The sequence below is a fragment of the Macaca mulatta genome, chromosome 16, assembly GCF_049350105.2.
Source record: "Macaca mulatta isolate MMU2019108-1 chromosome 16, T2T-MMU8v2.0, whole genome shotgun sequence".
Taxonomy (NCBI): Eukaryota; Metazoa; Chordata; class Mammalia; order Primates; family Cercopithecidae; genus Macaca; species Macaca mulatta.
The window spans coordinates 69,271,394-69,294,991 of NC_133421.1; the positions used below are offsets into that span (position 1 = coordinate 69,271,394).

Genomic DNA, 23,598 nt, shown 5'->3' on the forward strand with positions numbered 1-23,598 from the left:
CTGCAACCTCCACCTCACAGGTTCAAGCGATTCTCCTGCCTCAACCTCCCAAGTAGCTGGGATTACAGGCACCCACCACCTCAGTTGGCTAATTTTTGTATTTTTAGTAGAGATGGGGTTTCACCACATTGGCCAGGCTAGTTTCGAATTCCTGACCTCAGGTGATTCGCCCGCCTCGGCCTCCCAAAGTGCTGAGATTACAGCTGTGAGCCACCGCACCCAGCTGCATTTTACATTTTTAAATAGTTGAGAAAAAAGTACCAATGCTAACACAGTCAACAGCCAAGACAGCACCTTGCATAAGTAGAAACTGGATAAATGTTAACTGAATGGGATGTTTAATTTTAAGATGCTGATATTTCTTGGATTAGACTGGTACCTCCACCTCCCTCAATGCCATCTGCTGGGTGCTGAATGTAGAGAGAGAATCGGAGCTCCAAGGACCAATAACTAAATGTAAATTATTATGGAAACTTTCACATGCATACAGATTCTTTTTACTTCCAAAAAGCTATTATCGCATTTATGCTTATCTCATTCTCCCAAGACCCCAGTCAAGTGCTTGAAGAAATTATTTATCTATTTATTTTATATATATTTTTTGAGACAGAGTTTTGCTCTTGTTGCCCAGGCTGGAGTACAACGGGACGATCTTGGTTCACTGCAACCTCCGCCTCCTGGGTTCAAGAGATTCTCCTGCCTCAGACTCCCGAGTAGCTGGGACTACAGGCGTGCACCACTACGCCCGGCTAATTTTTTTGTATTTTTAGTAGAGGGGGGGTTTCACCATTTTGGCCAGGCTGGTCTCGAACTCCTGACCTCGGGTGATCCGCCCGAGTCTGCCTCCCAAAGTGCTAGGATTACAGGCGTGAGCCACCGCGCCCGGCCGATTGAAAAAAATTTTATATAAAGCTGTTCATGGAACAAGCCAAGTTCAGTTCTGCCTCAGGGCCACTGCACTTGCCATTCTCTTTGTCCAAAACGCTCTTCCCTTTGATATTTTCACCTTGTCCCTTTATTTCAATCAAGTCTCCACTAAAATGTCACCTTCTCTGTCACTCTAAAAAGTCCCCCATACATACTCTCCAACTTCCCACTTTCACTGTTTTATTGTTATTCACAAATGTTATACATTTATCATTAGCTGACTTCTATCTAGTTGTTTACCGTTCATTTCCCCAACTACAGTTTAAGCAAGGGCTTGTTTTGTTTACTTAGAACAGTGCCTAGCGTAGACTAAGCCCTCAATAAGTATTTATCGAACTAATGAGTGACTCTAACATGGTACAGAGAATATAGCTGATTTGCCCACAGTTACACAAAACTAGCGACTCATGGTAACAAACCTCACTGCTGCTTCCCGCTACAATGCAGGCGCTCAAAGGGAACGTCGGAGGGAACTTGGCAGAGAACGGCTGAAGGCGGCACAGATGGAAAAGGGAATGAGCGACGGGACTGGACAGTTAGAGCAACACTCCTTCCTAGGGATACGATTTTACGGACTGAGGCTATAGAGGCAGCCCCGAAATCGAGGTGTGTGCGTGCGTGCGCGCTTCGAAAGCTTTGGGGAGGCACGCGGAGGAGAGGATCTTCCATTATTTTTTCCGCTCCAGGCCTCAATTTACCCATCCGTAAAGCAAAAGGGGCAGATAGCATATAAGGCCTCTTCCAGATCTGACGCTCTTTAATTTCCTATCCCACCTGGAGCAACCATTCCTTGCCGCTAACCCGCTTCAACTTACCTCCCGCCTGCTCAGCTAAGAGTTCTGAGGCCGCCGCCGGAGAACGCGCTTCCGCCCCACGCCAAAGAAACGTCTGCGCCCGCCGCCAGGAAGGACCCCGCAGACGCCGCTGTCGCCTTTCTGCCCGGGAGGACAACCCTCCGCCTGAGGACCAGTTCCGAGGTATGCCCTCGCGGAGACAGGAACTGGCAAGGCGGAGTAGCCGGTCCCCAAGACGAGTAGCCCAAGACGTGGGCTGCTCCAAAGAGGGTGAGACCTGAGGATGAACGAATCTGATCAGGCGCCTCGGGACTACCCTGAAATGGGGGGGGGGGCCTTCCGGCAGATCACGTGGCCAGGCTGTTAGCGCAGTTGCTGGGCAACCACAGCTGCGGGAGTGGTCTGCGCGGGGCTGCTCTCATGTTGACTTATCAGGGGATCTCCAAAGAAAACAAGGGGACCAAGGACGGGGCTGCTGGGGTGAAGGTCCAGGAGGCTGAGTAAGGGGACAGAAGGGTTAGTAAATGCCTGGGGAGGGCTGAGAACTGGACACTTGAGTTCGGTTACTGGCCAGCCCAGCCCCTTCTTGGCGTTCAGATTCCCCACGTTGGGGTAGGGTGGCTGTGGGATTGGTTGGGGACCTCCTGCTTCCTTGCGCTAGGGCTGTTGGTGATGACCCCGCCACAAAATCTAACTCAACTCACTAGGAGTTTGCAGTTCAGAGAGGTCCCACAACAAGTAAATGCCAGAGCCACGACTAGAACCCACGTAGAGAATCTCTCTGCAGGTGGCTCACGCCTGTAATCCCAGCACTTTGGGAGGCCGAGGCGCGCGGATCACTTGAGGTCGGGAGTTCGAGACCAGCCTGGCCAACATGATGAAACCCCGTCTCTCCTAAAAATACAAAAATTAGGCGGGCGTGGTGGTGCACGCCTGTAGTCCCAGCTCCTCGGGCGGCTGAGGCACGAAAATTGCTTGAACTCCGGAGGCAGAGGTTGCAATGAGCCGAGATCATGCCACTGCACTCCAGCCTGGGTAACAGAGCAAGACCCTGTCTAAAAAAAAGAAAAGAATATCTCTGTAGAAATCAGTCAGCCTCAGATACGCAGAAGCTACAGAAGTACAGTGGTAGAACTAAAGACATTGCCCAGGTACCTAGGGACCTCTGTTCCAGCCCTGGGCTGGACAGAGGGATTTGGGATCGGGTCATTGAGCTCCTTCCTCTGCCCCTTCTGCTTGATTTCCTGCTCAGTCATTGCGTGTGGTTTGGGTGAAAGTCTCCTTCTTCACTAAAGACATTCAATGAAGAATGAAACTTTATCCCTGAGCTCAAAGGTACCTAACAAGAGTTCTGCTTTTGTGTGAGGTCCCCTGTTGAAACGACTTGCTGTAGAACAATCCTATGGGGGAAGAGTGAAGAAACTGAATTCTGAGATCCAAATGCCTCCTCGACTGAAGCACCAAAATTAAAAGTATTTTTAGAGGCACAGAGCAAAATTAAGACAGAACTCCAAATTGAAAGTCAGGACTCTGTATTCTATTTTCAGCGACAAGTCTTGTGTAAGTCCTCACTGTGAAATTCAACTTGTCTGTATAAAATAGAAAACCAGATTTTTGTAACACCTCCCAGTGTGAGTGACATAATGTCCAGAGTGCTTTGGGGTCATTTGTGTTCTGGCGCATAATCCAATAACCCTCTTTCCCCTGATATTGACCGTCCACTGACGTGTATTCCCTTTGCCTTCCCGGGCACAGGCCATGGAAAGGAATGACATTATCGACTTCAACGCTTTGGAGAAAGAGCTGCAGGCTGCACTCACTGCTGATGAGAAGTACAAACGGGAGAATGCTGCCAAGTTACGGGCAGTGGAACAGAGGGTGGCTTCCTATGAGGAGTTCAGGTTGGCTCACTGCCATTTTTCTCAGGCCTTCCTGTTATGGTGGACTATAGTAGTTAAACCCTGAAAGCAAACCATTCTGGGCCCCACCCTCTACTATTTGATCTTATGCAATTTCCTTAACTTCTCTGAGTCTCAATTATTTATCTATAAAACAGTAACTGTTATAATTAAATGAGTTCTTGCACATAAGACTGAGCAAGTGTCTGATACATGTGAAGTGCTTGAAAGCAGTCACCTATCGCTGTGGTTATTGTTGTTATTATGGCCGTATTGGTCTGTAACAGGTTCATCCTATACCATGCAAAGTCTAGCTGCCTCACGCCCACAGACACAGCATTAAGTCCATTGCTTAGTTTCTGTCCTTTGCCCACAGGGGTATTGTCCTTGCATCACATCTGAAGCCACTGGAGCGGAAGGATAAGATGGGAGGAAAGAGAACTGTGCCCTGGAACTGTCACACTATTCAGGGAAGGACCTTCCAGGATGTGGCCACTGAAATCTCCCCGGTAGGTGAGGCCCTGCCTCTTTAGTCCAGTAGGATTCTCTGCCCTAAAGCTTCAATCCTGTTTTTTCGTTTTGTTTTGTTTTGTTTTGTTTTAACCACACATACATTGTCTTTATTTGTCATGTTAAACCTACAGATAGGTTTCTGCCTCCAGTCCCAGAAAGAAAAACAAACAGCAGATGGCGAAGCTGAGTTGAACTGGGCAGAACGAGTCAGAAAGTTGGGCTAGGAAGCTCCACTTCCCTTAGACCTTTGACTTTCATTCTCAGATCAGATTTGGGTTGCTCTGCCTCTGGGTTGTATGGTGTCTAGTGTAATGATCCTATGGCAGTGTTGAGAGAGAGACCCCGACATTCAGATCCTTGAGTTCCTTTCTCTCTTCCTGAGATTTCCAATCAACCCATCCACACGACTTACAGTTAACCTCAACTTACTCTTGAAGGCCAGAGCTATGTCTTCATTCTTGAATAGGAAAAGTCCAGTATAAATGAGAATCTCAAATCATGGCGTGGATTCCTTGGGGGCCCTCCCTGTCTCATCCCCAGCTTCCTCATCTGAAAATGAGGCCCCCAAGGACCACAGCCTTCCCAGTGCTCAGAGAGTAGTAAGATGAAGAGAGTAAGATGAAGACCGACAGGTTCTCCTCACTGTCACTGTCGCAGAGCAGCTGGAAGAGCTCCTGACTCCCTTTCCTTCCTTTGTGATTCAGGAGAAAACCCCCCTCCAGCCCGAGACCTCTGCTGACTTCTACCGTAATTGGCGACGACACTTGCTAAGTGGGCCAGAGCGCTACCAGACTCTACTGCAGCTTGGGGGTCCAAAGCTGGGCCGCCTCTTCCAGACAGATGTGGGGTTTGGACTTCTCGGGGAGCTCCTGGTGGCACTGGCTGATCACGTGGGGCCGGCTGACCGGGCAGGGGTGCTGGGGATCCTACGCAGCCTGGCGAGCACTGGGCGCTTCACACTGAACCTGAGCCTGCTGAGCCAGGCAGAGAGAGAGAGCTGCAAGGGCTTGTTTCAGAAGCTGCAAGCCATGGGCGTCCCCGGATCCATGAAGGAGGGGCTCAGCTGGGAGGAGCAGGGTCTGGAGGAACAGTCTGGTGGGCTCCAGGAGGAGGAGAGGCTCCTGCAGGAGCTGCTGGAGCTGTACCAGGTTGACTGATGGAACAAGCTACTCTCAGAGGTCCCGGTGGTCACTGGAGGCAGTTTTTTGGTTGTTGTCTTGGGGGTTCTGCAGGACCATAATAAGAAATCCACACTTAGTTCCCTTCTCAACTTGGAATTTTCAGAGCAAAAATAGGAATCAAGTCTTCCCCACTTCTCCAGTCCCTCAGTGTCTCGCTATTTTGAACTTTGTGTATCCACGGGACAGTCAAGAACTCAGGAAGTTGAAAGCAGTTTTTCCCTACCCTTACAGTCTGCCAAGTCTCTAGCCCACTGGCCTTGAGAGATGAGAGTGTGCCCAACCAAATGCTGGCTATACCAGTTACAGCCTCCACTCAGAAAAAGAAAAAAGCAAAATCTTTATGGTAAACAAACACTGATCTCCACAGCTCTTAACAAGAATGTTTATAGCCCCAAACCAATGAATGGACATGTAATCAACAAATGATCAAATGCTACCTCATTTGAGGTGTTGAATTTTCCCCTAGAGACTCAGTTCTTGTACAGGTTGGGCCTGGGAAAGTCCCAAGCCATCAGCTCAGGTCCAGCCAGCCTCCTGAATGGCCAGAGATGCAGGAGAGCGGGTTTCCTCCATTTCCCGGATTGGTGAAAGGGAAGACTTTTCCACCAGGCTGGCAGGGCAGGGCCTGGAGCACTGAGGCAGAGATTTCCCTGCCTGAGCACCTTGGCCCCTTCTCATTCCGGTTTCCTTTGACCCATTCTTGGGTGAGTGCCAATGTTCTAGAAAGGGGAGTGAAGGCCAGGTTCTAGAATGGCTTTCCCCCAAGATGGGGTCTGGAATGTTAGAAGGGCATCTTGTACATCCACTGGGCATAAATCGCCTTGCATTTGGCAACTTCCTCTGCAGGTTGTTGCTGCTTTTCCTGGCTGCATAATCCTTTCCTCATCCAGAGGCCTCAGCTCATCAGTGCTTTCTGGGAGCCCTATGAGCCTTTAATGCCTTGGTTTTGCCCTGCCCCTCTGACCCCTCACTCCTTCAGGCATGCACCTGGCCCTCACCACTGTGCTCCTGTGGGCATGGGGGGGTCTCCAGGCCTTTGAAATTGTAGAGAAGGAAAACATTTTTCAGAAGACCCCCTGCCCTGCTTTCCTGATGTTTGAAAATGCAGCCTACCTGGCCGACATGAGCTTTGAGCTTCCTTGTCACTGCAAACCCGAAGAGGTGCCAGCTGTAGTCTGGTTCTACCAAAAGCACCTAGGTAGCAGCCACACCAAAGTGCTGACGGACTTCGATGGGCGGGTGCTGACGGAGGCAGCCCAGGTACGTGTGGGCAGCGACATGCTGGCCCGCTTCAGCATCCGCATGTTCAGCCTGTTGGTTTTCAGGGCTCAGCCTGAGGACTCAGGCCTGTACTTCTGCGGCACCCGCAAGGGGGACTACTTTTACGCCTACGATGTGGACATCCAGAACAGTGAGGGAATGGTGGCCACTTTCCAGGACGAGGGCCAGGAGCCCTTTGCAGATGAATACTATGGGCACCTCCATGTCTTCACCACCTTCTGGGAATGGACCCCCTGTGACCGCTGCGGGGTGCGTGGGGAGCAGTGGCGCATCGGCCTCTGCTACCTGCAGAGCCCAGACCTCTCCCCACGCTACCTCAAGGCGGTGCCCGATGTGGTGTCCTGTGGCTCAAGGGCTGTGCCAAGGAAGCTGCAGACCAAGGCCAGGGACCACACCCCTGAGCTGCTGGTTCGGAGCTGCATAGTACCCTGTGAGAAGACGAAGACCATCCGGGAGGGTGTGCTGGCCATCGTTAACTATGTGTCCAAAGTGGGCAGCCGGCCCTGGGTGCCCCAGGTGCCCATTCAGTTCCACCAGCAGAGACTGGGCCATGGACTCATCATCTCCTGTCCCGGGGCCCGGCCAGAGCATGCCGTGGCCTGGGACAAAGACCGCCAGCACCTCTACCGCACACAGTACCTGAAGGGTGTCAACAGGTCCATGAGGGTGTTCATTGACCACGGCAACCAGCTCCACATCCGCTTCACCCAGCTGGATGACCGGGGCATCTACTATTGCTGGAGGCAGGGTGTGCGAGTTGCTGGCTTCCGGCTGGGTGTGACATCTCGTGGGCGCTACCCAGCCTCATTGTCGGATCCCGAGACTCGCTCGGCTGTGGAGCTCACCCTGATAGGCTACCTGTTCATCACGGCAGTCTTCGTCGCCATTCACCTCTGTCGTTGCTGCTGTTACTTATTTCAGTGTTGTCCCAACTTCTCCCCTTAGGTTCTCTCTTTCCCCAGCTCTGAAGACCAGTTGTCCTTCAATGTGTTTGTTAAATGACACCAGATGTCTCTGGGTGGGTACCTTGGGGCGGGACGTGTGGTAGGAACATGTGGACAAATCTGTTAGTTATAGCCTGCTCCCCATTTTCATGGGCAGGTCTGGGGCCTGATCTGAGAAGTGGAGAGGCTTGAGGCTGGTGGGAGATTGGGGACTGAGGTCAGGATGGAAGTAGTTAGGGTACACGTGTTTCCTGACTTCACACTTAGGTCAGAGAAGGAAGGCGTGAACTCAGATTTATCCAGTGGTAAACACTGAGCAGTGTTGAATCGTGTTTGAGCTGCTTTACTTTCTTGCCTCTGAGGATTGTACTGGTTGAGTTGCAGGTAGCAGGGAAAGGAAGGAGGAAGAGAGTGGAGGGAGCTGCTGTATGTCCTCTTTGGCTGCGGGTGGGATTTGGTGAGGGCATGGGCTCCAGAGATGATCAGTAATAGGAAGTGAGTTGGTCTTGTCAAAGGTTACATCTTGGCCCCAGTCCCACCCTCTCATAAACAGATCCGAGTCCACTCTGGGGAAGGGCGCAGCATGTGTCTTTATTTTTCCTCAGCGACTAAAGGCAGCAGCAGTGCCCTGAAGATTAGCAGCAGCAGCAGCAGCAGGTGGCAGGAAGGAGTGGAGGGAAAGGACACCAAGTCTTGGGGAGGGGGAAGGACCCTTCTTCAGCCTTAGAGGGGAGAGGAGAACCCTGAAGTGGGCCCTCCCAGTCCCATTTCTGGGCACAGATCCCACCAGTCTGCTTACCAGTCTGCCCAGTTAAAAAGCAGAGTGGGTGCACTGGGGTGGACATGTCAGCCCTGAGCACCCGGCCTCCAGGCTGCAGGAATATGAGCCAGTGTCTTCATTTTGCTCGTGCTTGTTTTACAAATTGTAAAATATGGCACTACCTAAAATACTGGGTACATTTTGTGTGTGAGTAAGAAGGGACCGCAAGAGGCCCTTGGCTTAGGGAAAAGCAGCCGCTCACTATGGGGTGGAGAGGGTCAGACGTGTGGCAGTGGCTTACTGGGGTCAAGAAGCAGCAGTCCCAGGGGCTCAGAGGCTGGGGTGGCCTGGGATGACACAGCAAGGAAGAGGCCTTTAGAACTGGAACAAAGTCATGCCCTGCCCCCATGGATACATCCCCTTTCTCTCCTTTTTCAGCATCTTCAAGAGGATAAGTCACTTCCTTAATTCCCACAACCCAGAGGCCAAGTGCAACTGGTCACCCACAACCCCTACTTGGATGCCTAGCGCCATCCCAATTGCCTCCTCCACCATCTCTACCAGCATCCCTTCCAGTCTGCACGGGGCAGTCCTCCTGGGCTTGACCTCTCTGTACCCACCACTGGGGACCAGGCAGCCCCCCTGTATCCCTCCCAGCACCCCATCCCTCTCCACGTACACGACAGATCCCCCAAGTGCTGAGAATCAAGCTCCCACCTGCCCACAGCACGCCCACAGACAGGGTCCCTGGATGGCAGCTCAGGTGGACTGAGACACTTGAGTCATCACTCAGGAGGTCCCTCTGGGATCTGGGCAGGTGACTGCCCCATGTGGCAGGACATCCCCACCCATCTTAGACTGATCAGGGTCAGTCTAGAAGAGCAACCCTCTGAGCTGGGCATGGTGGCTCGAGCCTGTAATCCCAGCTACACAGGAGGCTGAGGTGGGAAGACTGCTTGAGCCCAGGAGTTCAAGGTCAGCCTGGGCAGCATAGGAGACCTCGCCTCATAAAAACCAAAAAACAAAACAAGCCTCTGGCCAAAGATACCTTGTCTGTGGGGCCTTCCCTTTCCTGTCTGAGTCTCAGTTTTCCTCCAGCAGCCTGAGGAAACTCAAAGGCACAGTTCCCAGATACCCTGAGAGAACCTCCAGCTCTGGCAACAGTTTCCATAACAACAGGTATCAGGGATGTGGAGGGCGATGTAGTAGGTCCCCCCCCACCCTCCTCCCCTTCTCTCCTTCCTCCTCATTCTAACCCAAGCTGCTGGCTATGCCCCTCCAGACTGCCCCTTGGGGGTGAGTTTCTTGTTAGTTGGAGTTTCTGGGTGCTGGGTGGGTGCCGTCTGGCAGGCCTAATACTGACGGAGCCTAGGGCAGCAAGCTGGCCTAGGGATAGAGGAGGGAGGGGAGCAGCTGGGGTGGCGGGGAGCTCAGGTGTGGGGAAATGCACCAGCAGAGGCGGAGCAACTATCCTGCTTCTGCTCGGGCTCCTCATGAGATGGGGCAGAGGCCACCAGGTGGGTCCTGCCTCACATCACATCCTTGTGCTCCTGCTTGGACTCCTTAATGACCTGCAGGGGACAGGGAACATGCACAGTGCAACAGTTAGGAGTTCACGCAGACCCCAGGTCCACCACCATGAAGCTGTGTAACCTTGGGCAAGTCCCCCGCTTCCCAGGTCTTTCTTTTCTTGACAGTAACCACAGCTGCCTTGCGTGGTGGTCAGAGTGGGTGGTGAGATAACACTGGGAAAGCATTTAGCATCGTGCCTGGCACGTAGTAAGCTGCTGCAGTAAGATGAGCTCCCACTGTGGTTGAAGTGGCCTGGGGGATACGCCAAATCCCCTCTTCCCATTCCCCTGGTAGTTTCCTTTTACTAAGCTGGAAATGGAAAGCCGTCCCCATCTCCAACTGTCTCCGCTAGAGTTGGAAGTGAAAGCTGCTAACCTTAATTCTCTTTTTATCCCTGGCAAGCCAGGCCCCCGGGTTTGAGGGTGAGAAAGAGACAGCGTGTGTTGGGACCCAATCTAGTGGCTTTGGTACCAAGGCTGCCCTTAGAACAGCCTATGGAGGGACTGAGGAAACGGAATTACATTCAGGTTCCTTGCTCTCCTCCAGAATTCCTTAGGGGGCTCCTGGGAGTTACTGGGGACCTTCTATGTGCCAGTCCCAGGCTTTCCTCCACGGCCTGGCCTTGAAAATCCCTGGGGCCAGCCAGAGCCTGACTGGGCCTGAATCCCTCCGTACCTCTCCATCCCGCATCTCCACGGTCTTCACCACGATGTTCCTCTTGAGGTGGCCTTCTGACACAGACTTGGTGTCCAGGCTGGTTTCTGCAGATGTGAGGAGAAGAGGCCTCTCATGGACTTTCAGGGCGTGAGTCATCCTCTCCCATGCCCAGCTTCCCCATCGCACCCCCCCATCATGAGTATGAGAACCTATGCAACTGGGCAGAGAGAGCCTAGGCTCTTCCAAACGGGCTGGAGAGCCCCCAAATCCCAATAGTGCTGCTGCCCAAGTCCTGGCTGCTCTGTCCAGTTTGAGTCCTGGCTGCTCTGTCTTCTGGCCTGGCTTCATTTTAGCCCCTCTGCAAGCCCTGGCCTGGCACCTGGGTTTCTGAAAATCCAGCACGGCATCGAGGAAGGACATACAGGCTTTGAAATCAGGAGACCAGGCGGGGCGTGGTGGCTCACGCCTGTAATGCCAGCACTTTGGGAGGCCAAGACGGATGGATCACCTGAGGCCAGGAGTCTGAGACTACCCTGGCCAACATGGTGAAACCTCTACTAAAAATACAAAAAATAGGCCAGGCATGGTAGCTCACACCTGTAATCCCAGCACTTTGGGAAACCTAGGCAGGTGGATCGCCTGAGGTCAGGAGTTCGAGACCAGCCTGACCAATATGGTGAAACCCTGTCTCTACTAAAAATACAAAAATTAGCCGGGTATAGTGACGGGTGCCTGTAGTTCCAGCTACTCAGGAGGCTGACACAGGAGAATCACTTGAACCTGGGAGGCGGAGGTTGCAGTGAGCTGAGATCACACCACTGCACTCCAGTCTGAGCAACAGAGTAAGACTCTGTTTCAAAAAAAAAAAAGAAGAAGAAAAGAAAAAAGAAAGAAAGAAAGAAAAATTAGCCAGGTGTGGTGGCTCACACCTGTAATCCCCACTACTCAGGAGATTGAGGCCCAAGAATTGCTTGAACCTGGGAGGTGGAGGTTGCAGTGAGTCAAGATTGCACCACTGTACTCCAGCCTGGGTGACAGAGGGATGCTCTGTGGAAGGAAGGAAGGGGAGGGGAGGGAAGGAATCAGGAGACCAGAGCTCAAGAAGTCCCAACTTGGCCGGGCACGGTGGCTCAAGCCTGTAATCCCAGCACTTTGGGAGGCCGAGACAGGTGGATCACGAGGTCAGGAGATCGAGACCATCCTGGCTAACACGGTGAAACCCCGTCTCTACTAAAAAATACAAAAAAAACCTAGCCAGGCGAGGTGGCGGGCGCCTATAGTCCCAGCTACTCGGGAGGCTGAGGCAGGAGAATGGCGTAAACCCGGGAAGCAGAGCTTGCAGTGAACTGAGATTCAGCCACTGCACTCCAGCCTGGGCGACAGAGTGAGACTCCGTCTCAAAAAAAAAAAAAAAAAGAAGTCCCAACTTAGCCACCAACCAGCCACATGACTCTGGGCAAGTTAATTGACCTCTCCCAGCCTCAGGTTCCTCATCTGTAAAATAAGGATGATGGGGCCTATTTCTGTAGGTGGGAGAGAGGAGACAATTAACTAAAATAAAGGCTGTTAAACATATGGCAGATATTAGCGCTCAATACACATAGGTCCCTTTCCTGTCCCCTTTCCTCTTTCCTACTTCTCTCTGCCACTTATCTGTACCTTAGTGACCTGCGACTATCTGGGATTTGGCAGTGTTACCTCTACTAGTCAGCCTGGTTAACCTTTCGGATGCTGAATTAAGCCCTGGGTCATGCATATCTAGTGGTCCTAAATATTCTAGCCCAGAAGAAAAGGAATTTTGTTCTTTAAGAATCATTTGAGGGCCACATGCAAGTAAAAAGTAATTTAGCTCTTCCCCGCCTCAGAGGGAAAAATATAACATGTCACATTCACTAATATTTAACATTAAGAGCAGGGAACATAAAACTGTATTCACTGCAAGAGCAGCGGTCCTGAGGGAAAAATCCTCTGGACTGAGTCAGCACTGAGCTGAGCCATGGAGCCTCAGGGATGAAAGAATAAAGCAGAGAGCCTGGCCCTCAGGCACAGCGAGACCCAAGGGGCCCTCCCAGTGACGGGAAGAGGTGAGACAGAGGCTGCTGCTTGCTCAGAGGCCCTGGAGCAGCTCAGCTGCGCACCCAAGGACTCACCACCTTTACCACTAACCAGCTCTGCCGGTTTAATGTAAATTACTCTGTACCGCATCCTGGCCTGGGCACTGCGGTTCCTGGGAAAATGTTGCAGTCCAGGCCCTTTAGGGGAACCCTGGGAGGAGGGAGCTCAGTAGGATTAGGAGGATGAGGTGCGTTAGGCTCACTCCCTGTCAAGCTGGGCAAAGCGCCGTGTCTGAGAGGCAGGCAGCTAACCGCGAGCTGGCGGTGCTCCATTTACAATCTGGTGAGCCTGTATTGGTATAACTCGTATTGTGAGGCTTTTGAGATGTCTTGTGACCTTGTGATTTTCCCCGTCTTTGGTGCTTTTGCCCCCTGTAGTGACAAGCAGTTAAAAAAACAAAAACAGAAAACACTCAGAAGGGCAGTGCTTGCTCAGGGATCTGCAGACAGGGCAGATGTCGAGATCTCACCCAGTTCTGCTGTGGAATGGGGTGCAGGGAGGGGAAGAGGGACCCAGGGCCTAGCAGGACAGGGGCAGCGGCAAGCCTCGCCTAGAAGTACCCTGGGATGATAGGCTCTGGCTAGGAGCGCTGCGGTGTCACGAAGGCCCCCAGGGAGAGCGTGGATCCCTTTGCCCTGGTCCTCAGTCCCAGTCCGGAGCAACCTACAGGCCCTGGAGGAGGGGGCACGACTCCAGTGCCCTTCCCGCGAGACCCTGCTCTACTGACCTCGGATCTGCAGGTTGGAGAAGGTCTGCACAGGAATGGTGATCCTGAAAGAAAGCAGAGGGAAAGGGCTGCCCAGGCTGCCTGGGACACCCCTAGGCTGGGTCTTGGTCCAGGGCCATCATGACAACTTAAACACCCTTTTCGTTGCCAGGAAAGTCTAACTCCATCTCCTAGCTTTCCCCAGCAGCCAACATGATATCTGGAATTCCAAAAGCCTGCAAGGGGCTTGAGTGTTATCTGGGAGGGGCGCACGTCTATCTGAAGGAAGATGGAAGAGGGAGGAGAAAGTGGTGAAAAATGTTCCAAGGAGGCAGAAGAAATGGGTGAGGTGCGGAGTCCAATCTTGGCTGGGAGGATGGGGTGTAAGCCTCTTAGTTTGGAGGGTGACCCAAGTCCTTGGCCTTGAGGCCTATTCAATATTGGTTGAATCCATCCATCCATTCATTCATCAAACATCTAGTGACTGCCTGCTGTGTGTGAGGCAGGCACTGTGCTGGGCATTGAGGTGGGAAGGGATCTGGACACAAGGCTGAAAAAGACTCAGTCCCTGAAGGGGGCAAGGGGAGCTCTACGGAGAGGCCACAGGGAGACGTCCCCAGGGCTGTGATCAGGGCTCACCGGTTCTCCTCGCCCTCCAGCAGCTTCCTGTAGGTGGCGATCTCGATGTCCAGGGCCAGCTTGACGTTGAGCAGCTCCTGGTACTCCTGCAAGTGGCGGGCCATCTCGTCCTTGAGGCTCTGCCCCTCTTCCTCCAGCCGCGCCAGCGCCTCTTGGTAACTGGCCGCCTCCCGCGCGTGGCGCTCCTCCTGCTCGCGCATCTGCCTCTCCAGGGACTCGTTCTGTGGGATGGAGCAGGCCAGTCCCGCGGAGCCCCAGCCCGACTTGGCGAGGCTTCCAGGCCCCGCCCCCGGCCCCAGGCCCCTCCTCTAGCCCGGGAGTAACGTTCGGGCCCCGCCCTCGACCCAGGTCCTCGCCCCGGTCCTTCTCCCCTGGCATCTCCTGGGGTGGCCGTCCCCGCTCCGCCTGTCCCCGTCCTGCCCTGGCGGCGCTCACCGTGCCTCGCAGAGACTCCAGGTCGCAGGTCAAGGACTGCAACTGGCGCCGGTAGTCGTTGGCCTCGTGCTTGGCCTGGCGGAGCAGCTCCGCGTTGCGGGCAGCAGCGTCTGTCAGGTCTGCAAACTAGATGGGGAGAGGGGCCATAGACTGAGGGCGGCCTGGGGCCGCGGGGCTGCGGGTGGAGGACACATATAGGGGACTGTGTGGGCCCATGGGCAGGCACAGGCTCTGGAAAATCAGGGAGGTGACCAGCACCCCAGTCAACCCCAGGACGTTGGCCCTGGCTGGGACTTTTCCCAACAACTGTGACCCATGGATGCGGGCAAGGTAGCGGCTGCCAGACCTCAGCACTTAGCACAACACTTGGTCAGCAAGCGAATGAATGGTGCCACAGAATCCAGAACCTTCCACACTGACAGCTGTATCTGTGGGACCGAACGCTGTCGTCTGCCACAGTGGACAGTGGGTTTCGGCGAGCGAAGCCCTGGGTGTTTTTTTTTTTTTTTTTTTTTGAGACGGAGTCTCCTCTTGTAGTCCAGGTTGGAGTGCCGTGGCACAATTTCGGGTCACTGCAACCTCTGTCTCCCAGGTTCAAGCAATTCTTCTGCCCCAGCCTCCCAAGTAGCTGGGATTACACAGGTGTGTGCCTCCGCGCCCGGCTAATTTTGTTTTGTTTTGTTTTTTCTTTTTTTTTTTTTTTTTTTTTTTTTTTGAGACCGAGTCTCGCTCTGTCTCCCAGGCTGGAGTGCGGTGGCGCGATCTCCACTCCACTCACTCCACTCACAGCTCCGCCTCCCGAGTTCACGCCATTCTCCTGCCTCAGCCTCCCGTGTGGCTGGGACTACAGGCGCCCGCCACCGCGCCCGGCTAATTTTTGTATTTTTAGTAGAGACAGGGTTTCACCATATCAGCCAGGCTAGTCTTGAACTGCTGACCTCAGGTGATCCGCCTGCCTTGGCCTCCCAAAGTGCTGGGATTACAGGTGTGAGCCACCATGCCTGGCCTCACCCTGGGTTCTAATAGCCCTTTCTCCCCCCACTGCAGGGAGGTCCTCCCAGCTCCATTGGGCCTTCACCCTGCTCAGACGCCAGTGGCTTCTACTACTTACACTCCTCAGCTAGGTGCGCTGGCTACGCCAGCATCTTCGGGCTCTGCCTCTCTGTGCTTTTCTGACTCCAGGCTCTGTCCTCCACCAGAAATGGCCCTCCCTTCTTCTCTTCCTGTCCACAGCCTGCCTGTCCTGCCTAGCCCAAATGCCCCACCTACAGCGTCTTACCTGGCTCCCACACTACATATAAGCTCCGAGCTGTGGTGTTCTCTACCGGCACTATGTTTGGGTGCACGTCAACATCACACCTTCCAGCTCAGACACCTCTCTGTGTCCTGAGGGGGTGCCTGGCATACGGTAGAGGCTCAGTAACCCAAAACAGACTGGCAGAGGCATGGAATGCAGGCTCCCAAGTGAGATGGGCTAGAGTTGGAAATCCAACTCTACCACTTAGGAGCTGTGTGACTTTGAGCAAATTAGTTAACCTCTCTGGACTTCAGCTCTCTCATCTGTCAAAGAACAGCACCTACTTCATAGTGAGGTAATGCATGAAAAGCACAGAGCTTAGCACAGAACAGTATCAGCTACTACTAATAATAGCAATAGTAGCAGTAATAATAACGGGCACTTTTGAAAGCAGTAGTGCCTGTGTGGCCCTGGGCAAGTCATCTCACTTCTCTGGTGAAGGTCAGTCACCTGGAGAGGATATTCTCCCAGCTTCTTCCACCCTCCTTCCCCCATTCTCTTGTATGGAGCAAGAAGGGCTGCCTAGAGGAGGCAGGCTGGCCCACAGGCAGGGCTACCTTGGAACGGTACCACTCCTCAGCTTCATGCATGTTGCTGGACGCCATTGCCTCATACTGCGTGCGGATCTCTTTCAGGGCTGCGGTGAGGTCTGGCTTGGCCACGTCCAGCTCCACATGGACCTGCTGTCGGGCCAGCTGCTCCTGGAGTTCCCGAACCTCCTGGCCAGGGTGAGAGAAGGGGTACCAGGCCTCAGGGTACAGGCCACAGCTGCAGTTCCTCACAGCATCGTGTCCCCTTCTTCCTGCCCTTCGGCCAGGGGCTAGAATGTTCTCTCATCTCTTTCTGTCTCCCTTACTGCCTTTCTCTGTGTCTTTCATTTCCTGTCTCTTCCTGCCAATCTCTGTTCCTCTCCTCTCTCTGAGTGTGTCTCTCAGAGACTGCAAGGGGCTTGAGTGTTATCTGGGAGGGGCGCATGTCTATCTGAAGGCAGATGGAAGAGGGAGGGCAAAGTGGTGACAAAAGTTCCAAGGAGGCAGAAGAGATGGGGAAGGTGAGGAGTCCAGTCTTGACTGGGAGGATGGGGAGTAAGCCTGTTAAGCCTTGGACACAGGACAGCCTCTGTCTCTGTCCCTCCCTCTCTCAGTTGCAGTCTCTGTGTTGAGCTTTTCTTCCTCTGCCCTGGCCTCACCTCCTCGTGGATCTTCCTCAAGAACCGGATCTCCTCCTCCAGTGACTCAATCTTCCTCTCCAGATCCAGACGGGCCAGGGTGGCTTCATCTGCTTCCTGGAGTGGCAGGAGGGGTAAGGAGTAGAGGGCCACTCGGGCCCCAGGCTCCTCCTCCCCATTGCTCAGCCTTGCCTTACCCCTCCTTCTGGGTCAGTGGGGAGCAGCACATTGCTCTGGAGGGCTGAGCTTGGGGGCTGTGTTTGGGTGAGTGGCCATGAACCCTTGCCTCCCTCCCCTGCCCCTCCCCTCCACCTCCCTGACCTGTCTATAGGCAGCCAGGTTGTTCTCGGCTTCCAGCCTCAGGTTGGTTTCATCCTGGAGCCTGGAGTGGGGGGACACATTCCTGGGTCCAGGCTCTTCTGAGGACATTGGCTACCTGCCTCAATCTCCCTGGAGGCAGCTGTCACAGAGACCACCCCCACCCAGGACCAGTAGAGCAGCAGGAGGAGTAAGGGTTGGGGGGCCTTAGACAGAGGTCTTGTCTGGAGGATGAGCAGATGTGGGCTTTTGCCTTAACTCATTACTAAGGTGCCTTATCAGGGTTGGCGCACCTGCTTCTCCTCACACAGGCGCATGCACCAGCGTACACACACTGCTGCACACACACACACACACACACACACACACACGTCCTCCTGCACTTGAAGGCACACACGCATGTCCTGTCAGCTCAGCGAAGCGCCATGCCCCTGGGGATTCCTCTGATCCCAGGTAACCACCTTTTGAAATGAATTTTATTATGAGCTCCGCTTCACAGCTGTGCAAGTCAAAGTGACTTGACGGAGGTCACAAGCTGGTGGCAGGCAGTCACCTGTGCGCTGCACCCAGGCTTGCCTGCTCTTTCCCTCACTTCCTTTACCCCAGAATCCAATCTCCCTCATGGACACCAACCTTCTCTGCTTCCAACTCCTCCTTTATATGGACCCAGGCTCACAATAGGTGAGCTCGCTGCCCACAGTCACAAAGCCCAGCCATGAATGAAACACAAGGGCCCAGCTGCTGGGGGCCCAGCCGCTCCTGCACTGCTTTCCCCAGTGGGGAGGTGCTGAGGGGACCCTGGCTCCCTGGCAGAAGGCATGTGGGAATCAGATCCCTGGGGTCCTGGGCCTGTTTCTGGTCTCTGCCATCATGTTGGGGTGCAAGGATAGTGCCCCATCAAGAGGCAGGGAGACCCAGGGAGCAGGGAGGCTCAGCCCTTGCCTGAGACTTCTCGGGCACTCTCTCTCGGGGGTTCAGCCCCCTCTGCTCACAAGGCCCCCTTTCCCCATCCCCTCCTCACTTCTGCCTCACGGTGCCCAGGTCCTGTGCCAGATTGTCCCTCTCGACCTCCAGCCGGGCACTGTTGGCGGTGAGTTGATCGAGCCGCAGTCGCAGCTCTCGCAGCTCAGCCTGGTAGACGTCGGCCAGCTTGGTGGGCTCCTTGGCCCGCAGCTGGTTCAGCTCAGCAGCCAGCGCCTTGTTTTGCTGTTCCAGGAAGCGAACCTTCTCGATGTAGCTGGCAAAGCGGTCATTGAGCTCCATCATCTCTGCCCGCTCACTGGCCCGGGTCTCCTTGAAGCCAGCATTGAGTGCTCCGGCCAGGGAGAAGTCCACCCGGGTCGGGAGTGGAGGGGGCATTCGAGCCAGGGAGAGGCGGGTGCCAGGACCCAGACGGCGGCCAGGAGCCAGGCCCCCCACCATCATCTCCCCCGAAGAGACGTAGGAGCGGCGAGCAGCGGAGGTGATGCGTCTCCTCTCCATCCTACCCTGGCTCTGCTCGCTCCTGGGATGCGAGGGCTTTATGAAGGAGTGGGCTGGACTGGCGATGCCCGGCTGCCCCTGGCAACGCCCCCTGGCATAGCCTGAGGGGGTGGGGTTGGGCCGCAGCCCAGCTATGGGGAGAGCTCCCCTCACCCCATTGAGGTAACTGTGCCCAGAGGCAGAGCTTCCTGGGCACGCCAGCTCCTGCATGAGGCAGGTGGTGCCTGGAGCCAGACCATGGGTCTGGGGCCGTGACCACTGAAGCAAGAGGACCCTCTCTCTAGGAAGGTGGGTCAAGAAGGGGTTGGTTGGACCGTGATGAATACTTACAATCGTTATGCATCAATTAAAAAGGAAGAAAAGGGCTGGGTGGGGTGGCTCATGCTTGTAATCCAAGCACTTTGGGAGGCTGAGGCTGGAGGATTGCTTGAGCCCAGTAGGTTGAGGCTGCAGTGAGCTGTGTTTGCGCCACTCCAGCCTGGGCAACAGAGAGAGTCTCAAGAGGAAAAAAAGAAAAAAAAGGAAGGAAGGGCTGTACCAGATGACCTCTGACCTGCTTTCCAACTTTTTGATTTCATAACCCAGGCCTTCTTTCACTCAGCTGTAAGTACCTGCAAGGTGCTGGGAATTTGGCGAAGAACAAACCTGTTCAGTACCCTCAAGGGGTGCCTATATCATCATTTCCTACTAGGCCCCATTCCCAGGACTCCTGGAGTCCTCCCCTCGAACACAGATGTCCCATATTCCTGCTCTCTGCCCATTCATTCCCTGGAGTTCTGGGGCTGGGGGCTGGGATTGGACACCAGCCCTTTGTCTAAGCATCAATCATGGCCTGTATGTGGCAGTGGAGGTCCTTATAGAGCAAGAGGGGGCTGGCACTCTCTTGTCCTATCAGGACTTTAGCCCCTGGGTCTGTCCCTCCGGGTCACTCCTTCCTTGCCTGGCCTCCCTGTGCCTCTTTCCCAGAGCCCAGGCCTTGACAGCTCCACAAAGCAGTTACGCGTGAGCTGGCTGTGCTGGCTTGAGTCTTTATCCCTCCGTCTCCCACTGGAGATTTATTTCCTCGAGTTCCCACACATCAGCCTGGGGAGATGGGAAGGACCTCTGGGGATGGATAGGTTTGGAAACGCAGGAGCCACTGGGCCCAACTGGGAGCCTGAGACCTGGGCCCTGTTGTCCCTGGAGACTTCAGGTCCATCTACGCCCTCCACTCTGGTCCCACAGGGTCAGAACCCTGCCCAGTCCCCTCACCCATTTGTGTACTTGGACTTCTGGGAAGCAGACAGCCCTCCTCTTCCCGCCTGCCACCCACTGTCCATGCCTGGGCCTCCCCTGATCCCCTTTCCCGGGCACTTGCTGAATAGAGCCTTGTTCTCCACCGCCAGTGGCGCCACACAGCAAGGGCAGCCCCTAGGGGGCTGTGCTGCTTTTATCCCAAGATGCCAGGCTGTCAGGCTGGGGTGCAATGCAAGCCCCCTGCTCAATGGGCTTCTCGGAAGGCATTTGAGGGGGACTGGGGTGGGCGGGAAGCAGGCAGTGTGCCCACCCCGACCATTGTGTCTGTGCCAAGGTGAGTCATTCACTGGGCATGAAGAGGAGGCCCTGGGGGGCCGCCAGCCCAGCACTGCCAGGTTTGCTTGCAGACAAGGCCTGGCTGTCTGCCTCCTCCCCAGCTCACAGAGCCAGCTCAGGCTCCCAAGCCTGTGAGAGCAATGTCCCCTACTCCATACCAGGATATTACCAGGATATGTTCTTTTTTTTTTTTTTTTTTTGTCTTTTGAGACAGGGTCTCACTGTCACCCTGGCTGGAGTGCAGTGGTACAACTACGACTCACTGCAGCCTCAACCTCCCAGCCTCAAGCGATCCTCCCACCTCAGCCTCCTGAATAGCTGGGACTACAGATGTGCATCACCATACCTGGCTAATTTTTTAACTTTTTTTGCAGAGATAGGGTCTTGCCATGTCACCCAGGCTGGTTTAGAACTTTTGGGCTTAAGCGATCCTCCCACATCAGCCTCCCAAAGTGCTGGGATTACAGTTGTGCGCCACTGTGCCCAGCCTAGGGTATGCTCCTCATTTGGGCATGTGATGGACAGACTGCCTGCTGAGGTTCCCCCCTGTGAGTCCCAGCACAGAGAGGGAGGTGAGAGCCCCTTAGGCTCTAGTCACGTCTGACTCTGGGCCTGAGCAGTGACATAGGGAGGGGAATCTTGAAGAGGGGGCGAGGGCCCAATGACCTTTGATCCTGCTATGAATTGGGGACCTGGGGAAGGACAGGAGGCTTTAAAGGAAGAGCAAGGCTGGGCGTAGTGGCTCATGTGTGTGATCCTAGCACTTTGGGAGGCCGAGGTGGGCGGATTGCTTGAGTCCAGGAGTTCAAGACCAGCCTGGGCAATGTGGTGAACCAAAAAATTAGCCAGGTATGGTGGTGCATTCCTGTGGTCCCAGCTATTCAGGAGGCTGAGGTGGGAGGATCACTTGAGCCCAGGAAGTGGAGACTGCAGTGAGCCAAGGTCGCATCACTGCACTCCGGCCTGGGTGACAGAGTGAGACTCTGTCTCAATAAATAAAAAAATAGGCCGGGCGCGGTGGCTCAAGCCTGTAATCCCAGCACTTTGGGAGGCCGAGACGGGCGGATCACGAGGTCAGGAGATCGAGACCATCCTGGCTAACACGGTGAAACCCCGTCTCTGCTAAAAAATACAAAAAACTAGCCGGGCGCGGTGGCGGGCGCCTGTAGTCCCAACTACTCGGGAGGCTGAGGCAGGAGAATGGCGTGAACCCGGGAGGCGGAGCTTGCAGTGAGCTGAGATCCGGCCACTGCACTCCGGCCTGGGCGGCAGAGCCAGACTCTGTCTCAAAAAAAAAAAAAAAAAAAAAAAAAAAAATAAATAAATAAATAAATAAATAAATAAATAAAATAAACAAAATAGAAAAGGAAGCCTGGGGATGAGCTCTTGTCTCAACTCTCATCTCTGTGGCTAGGAGTAGCCCGCCTCTCCAGGCTGCCCAGCAAGTCACAGCGTGTGGTCTTCCCTTTTGGTTCAAGGGAAGTCTAGTTAAAATGAGGGCAAAGCTGTCCTGGAGAGAAAAGATGTGATAAGCAGGAGATGCTTGTCATTGAAGCTCAGTAAACTATCCCTATGTACGTGAAACACAAGGTTGTTTCAGCATCAGCAGTTGGAGTCCCCCAGCCTTTGCCATCAGCCACCTCCGTGGGCCCCTGTCACAGGCCCAGGTGCATCCTCCACCCCCTCTCAACCCTCAGACCTTTCCTCACACTCAACCCTTAACTATCTTGTTTTTGTTTTTTGAGACAGGGTCTTGCTCTGTTGCCCAGGCTAGAGTGCAGTGGTGCTATCACAGCTCACTGCAGCCTCAACCTCCCTGGCTGAAGCAATCCACCCATCTCAGCCTCCCAAGTAGCTGGGACCACAGAGGTACACCACCACACCCAGCTCATTTTTGTGTTTTTGTAGAGACAAGGTTTCACCATGTTGCCCAGGCTGGTCTCCAACTGTTGGGCTCAAGCGACCCTCCAACCTCTTCTTCCCAAAGTCCTGGGATTACAGGCATGACTTGTACAACCGGTACATACAGATCATGCCTGGCCAACCCTTAACTATCTAAAGATGTCTGCACAGAGAACCAAAGATACAGACAGATTTGGTCATGGTTGTTTTCCAAACTTTCATTATCTTTTTAATTAAATATTCACTGTAGAAAAGTCAGAAACTATAGATAAACAATACAAAAAAATGTAATTAGCCATCATTTTGCCACCTGGAGGTAAACACTACCAGATTTTTTCCACACATATAAAATCATGTTTTTCAAAATGGGCTCATGCTGTACAAATTATTTTGTAATTTGGTTTTCTCACTCAACAATATGTTGTGAACATCTTTCCATATCAATAAATATTTGTCTGCATCATCATTTAACAGCTGCATGATTTTCCACTATATGCATTCATGTACCAAGCCCTAATGGTGGACAGTATGACAGTATGTTCTCTCCCTCTCTCTCTCTCTTTTTTTTTTTTTTAGAGACAGGGTCTCACTCTGCCACCCAGAACCAGATTGCAGTGGTGCCATCATAGTCCACGGCAGCCTCAGACTTCTGAGCTCGAGCAATCCTCCTGCCGCAGCCTCCCAGGTAGCTGGGACTACAGGCACATGACCCTGCACCCAAATAATTTTTTTTTAAAGAGACCAAGTCTTGTTTTGTTGCCCAGGCTGGTGTTGAACTCCTGGCCTCAAGTGATCCTCCGGCCTCAACCTCCCAAAGTGCTAGGATTACAGGTGTGAGCTGCTGTGCCTGTCCTCTCTCTGTTCTAAACTACACTCTGATTTGCATCTGCTGCAGGCAGATACAGCAGACAGAGAAGGGTAGGCCCTCAGCCCTTCCAGCCTCCACCCAGCCCCCTCCATCCTCCTAGCCTGGCTCAGACCCCATTCTCTGGGGTGCCTCCTTTCCTGCTTCCCCGAATGGAAGGCCCCAACTTCTTCTTTTTTTTTTTTTTTTTTTGAGACAGTCTTGCTCTGTCGCCCGGGCTGGAGTGCAGTGGCACGATCTCGGCTCACTGCAAGCTCCGCCTCCCAGGTTCATGCCATTCTCCTGCCTCAGCCTCCCGAGTAGCTGGGACTACAGGTCCCCCCGCCACCACGCCCAGCTAATTTTTCTGTATTTTTAGTAGAGACGGGGTTTCACCGTGTTAGCCAGGATGGTCTCAATCTCGTGACCTTGTGATCTGCCCGCCTCGGCCTCCCAAAGTGCTGGGATTACAGGCATGAGCCACCGCGCCCAGCCTGGAAGGCCCCAACTTCTAAAGCCTCAGACCAAACCCTAGACTGGCGCCTAGACTGCACAACAGGATAGTACCAGCCATGGAGAGAGATGCCTGGATG

At 53.8% G+C, this 23,598-nt stretch overlaps 4 protein-coding genes and 1 long non-coding RNA gene across 19 annotated transcripts in view; 3 read left to right on the plus strand and 2 right to left on the minus strand.

Annotated features, from left to right (window-relative positions):
* Window positions 1–1,819, minus strand: part of EFTUD2 (elongation factor Tu GTP binding domain containing 2) — a 43,506-nt gene extending 41,687 nt beyond the window's left edge. For 5 of the 7 annotated variants that reach the window (XM_001114964.5, XM_077972039.1, XM_015119885.3 and 2 more), the window contains exon 1: window positions 1,743–1,819. The gene's annotated coding sequence lies outside the window, so the exon portion shown is untranslated. Of the gene's footprint in view, window positions 1–887 lie in introns of all 7 variants that reach the window. The other 2 variants (XM_015119887.3, XM_077972038.1) reach the window with 2 other exon arrangements.
* The window catches only part of CCDC103 (coiled-coil domain containing 103), a 144,803-nt gene extending 139,038 nt beyond the window's left edge, over window positions 1–5,765 (plus strand). Inside the window, exons 2-5 of one of the 6 annotated variants that reach the window (XM_077972100.1) lie at window positions 2,166–2,237; window positions 3,477–3,622; window positions 3,996–4,128; window positions 4,837–5,765. In XM_077972100.1, coding sequence (XP_077828226.1) covers window positions 3,480–3,622; window positions 3,996–4,128; window positions 4,837–5,289 — 729 coding nt within the window. In that variant the 5' untranslated portion in view covers window positions 2,166–2,237; window positions 3,477–3,479 and the 3' untranslated portion in view covers window positions 5,290–5,765. Of the gene's footprint in view, window positions 1–2,063; window positions 2,238–3,476; window positions 3,623–3,995; window positions 4,133–4,836 lie in introns of those variants that run through there. The other 5 variants (XM_015119894.3, XM_077972102.1, XM_077972104.1 and 2 more) reach the window with 5 other exon arrangements.
* A 143-nt stretch (window positions 5,766–5,908) lies between these two features.
* FAM187A (family with sequence similarity 187 member A) lies at window positions 5,909–9,241 on the plus strand. Its single transcript, XM_001115050.5, has one exon. The coding sequence runs from the start codon at window positions 6,295–6,297 to the stop codon at window positions 7,537–7,539; it is 1,245 nt and encodes a 414-aa protein (XP_001115050.1). The 5' UTR covers window positions 5,909–6,294; the 3' UTR covers window positions 7,540–9,241.
* Window positions 8,111–18,701, minus strand: GFAP (glial fibrillary acidic protein). 4 transcript variants are annotated; one of them, XM_028836604.2, is made up of 10 exons: window positions 18,227–18,701; window positions 17,209–17,269; window positions 16,909–17,004; window positions 16,277–16,438; window positions 14,423–14,548; window positions 13,988–14,208; window positions 13,370–13,413; window positions 12,894–13,013; window positions 10,546–10,631; window positions 8,111–9,869 (listed from the first exon to the last, which is right to left on the minus strand). In XM_028836604.2, exons 1-10 carry the CDS (start codon window positions 18,685–18,687, stop codon window positions 9,828–9,830), a joined length of 1,419 nt encoding a protein of 472 aa, XP_028692437.2. In that variant the 5' UTR covers window positions 18,688–18,701; the 3' UTR covers window positions 8,111–9,827. The 4 variants fall into 4 exon arrangements, 3 of the variants coding, with proteins under 3 accessions (XP_028692437.2, XP_014975378.2, XP_077828206.1); XM_015119892.3 differs by lacking the exon at window positions 12,894–13,013; XM_077972080.1 differs by lacking the exon at window positions 12,894–13,013 and having other exon boundaries at window positions 16,909–17,092; window positions 17,168–17,269.
* On the plus strand, window positions 18,421–22,625 carry LOC144335786 (uncharacterized). Its single transcript, XR_013406945.1, has 3 exons — window positions 18,421–20,564; window positions 20,703–21,062; window positions 22,194–22,625. It is a non-coding gene; the product is annotated as an uncharacterized LOC144335786 (long non-coding RNA).
* The last annotated feature ends 973 nt before the right edge of the window (window positions 22,626–23,598 follow it).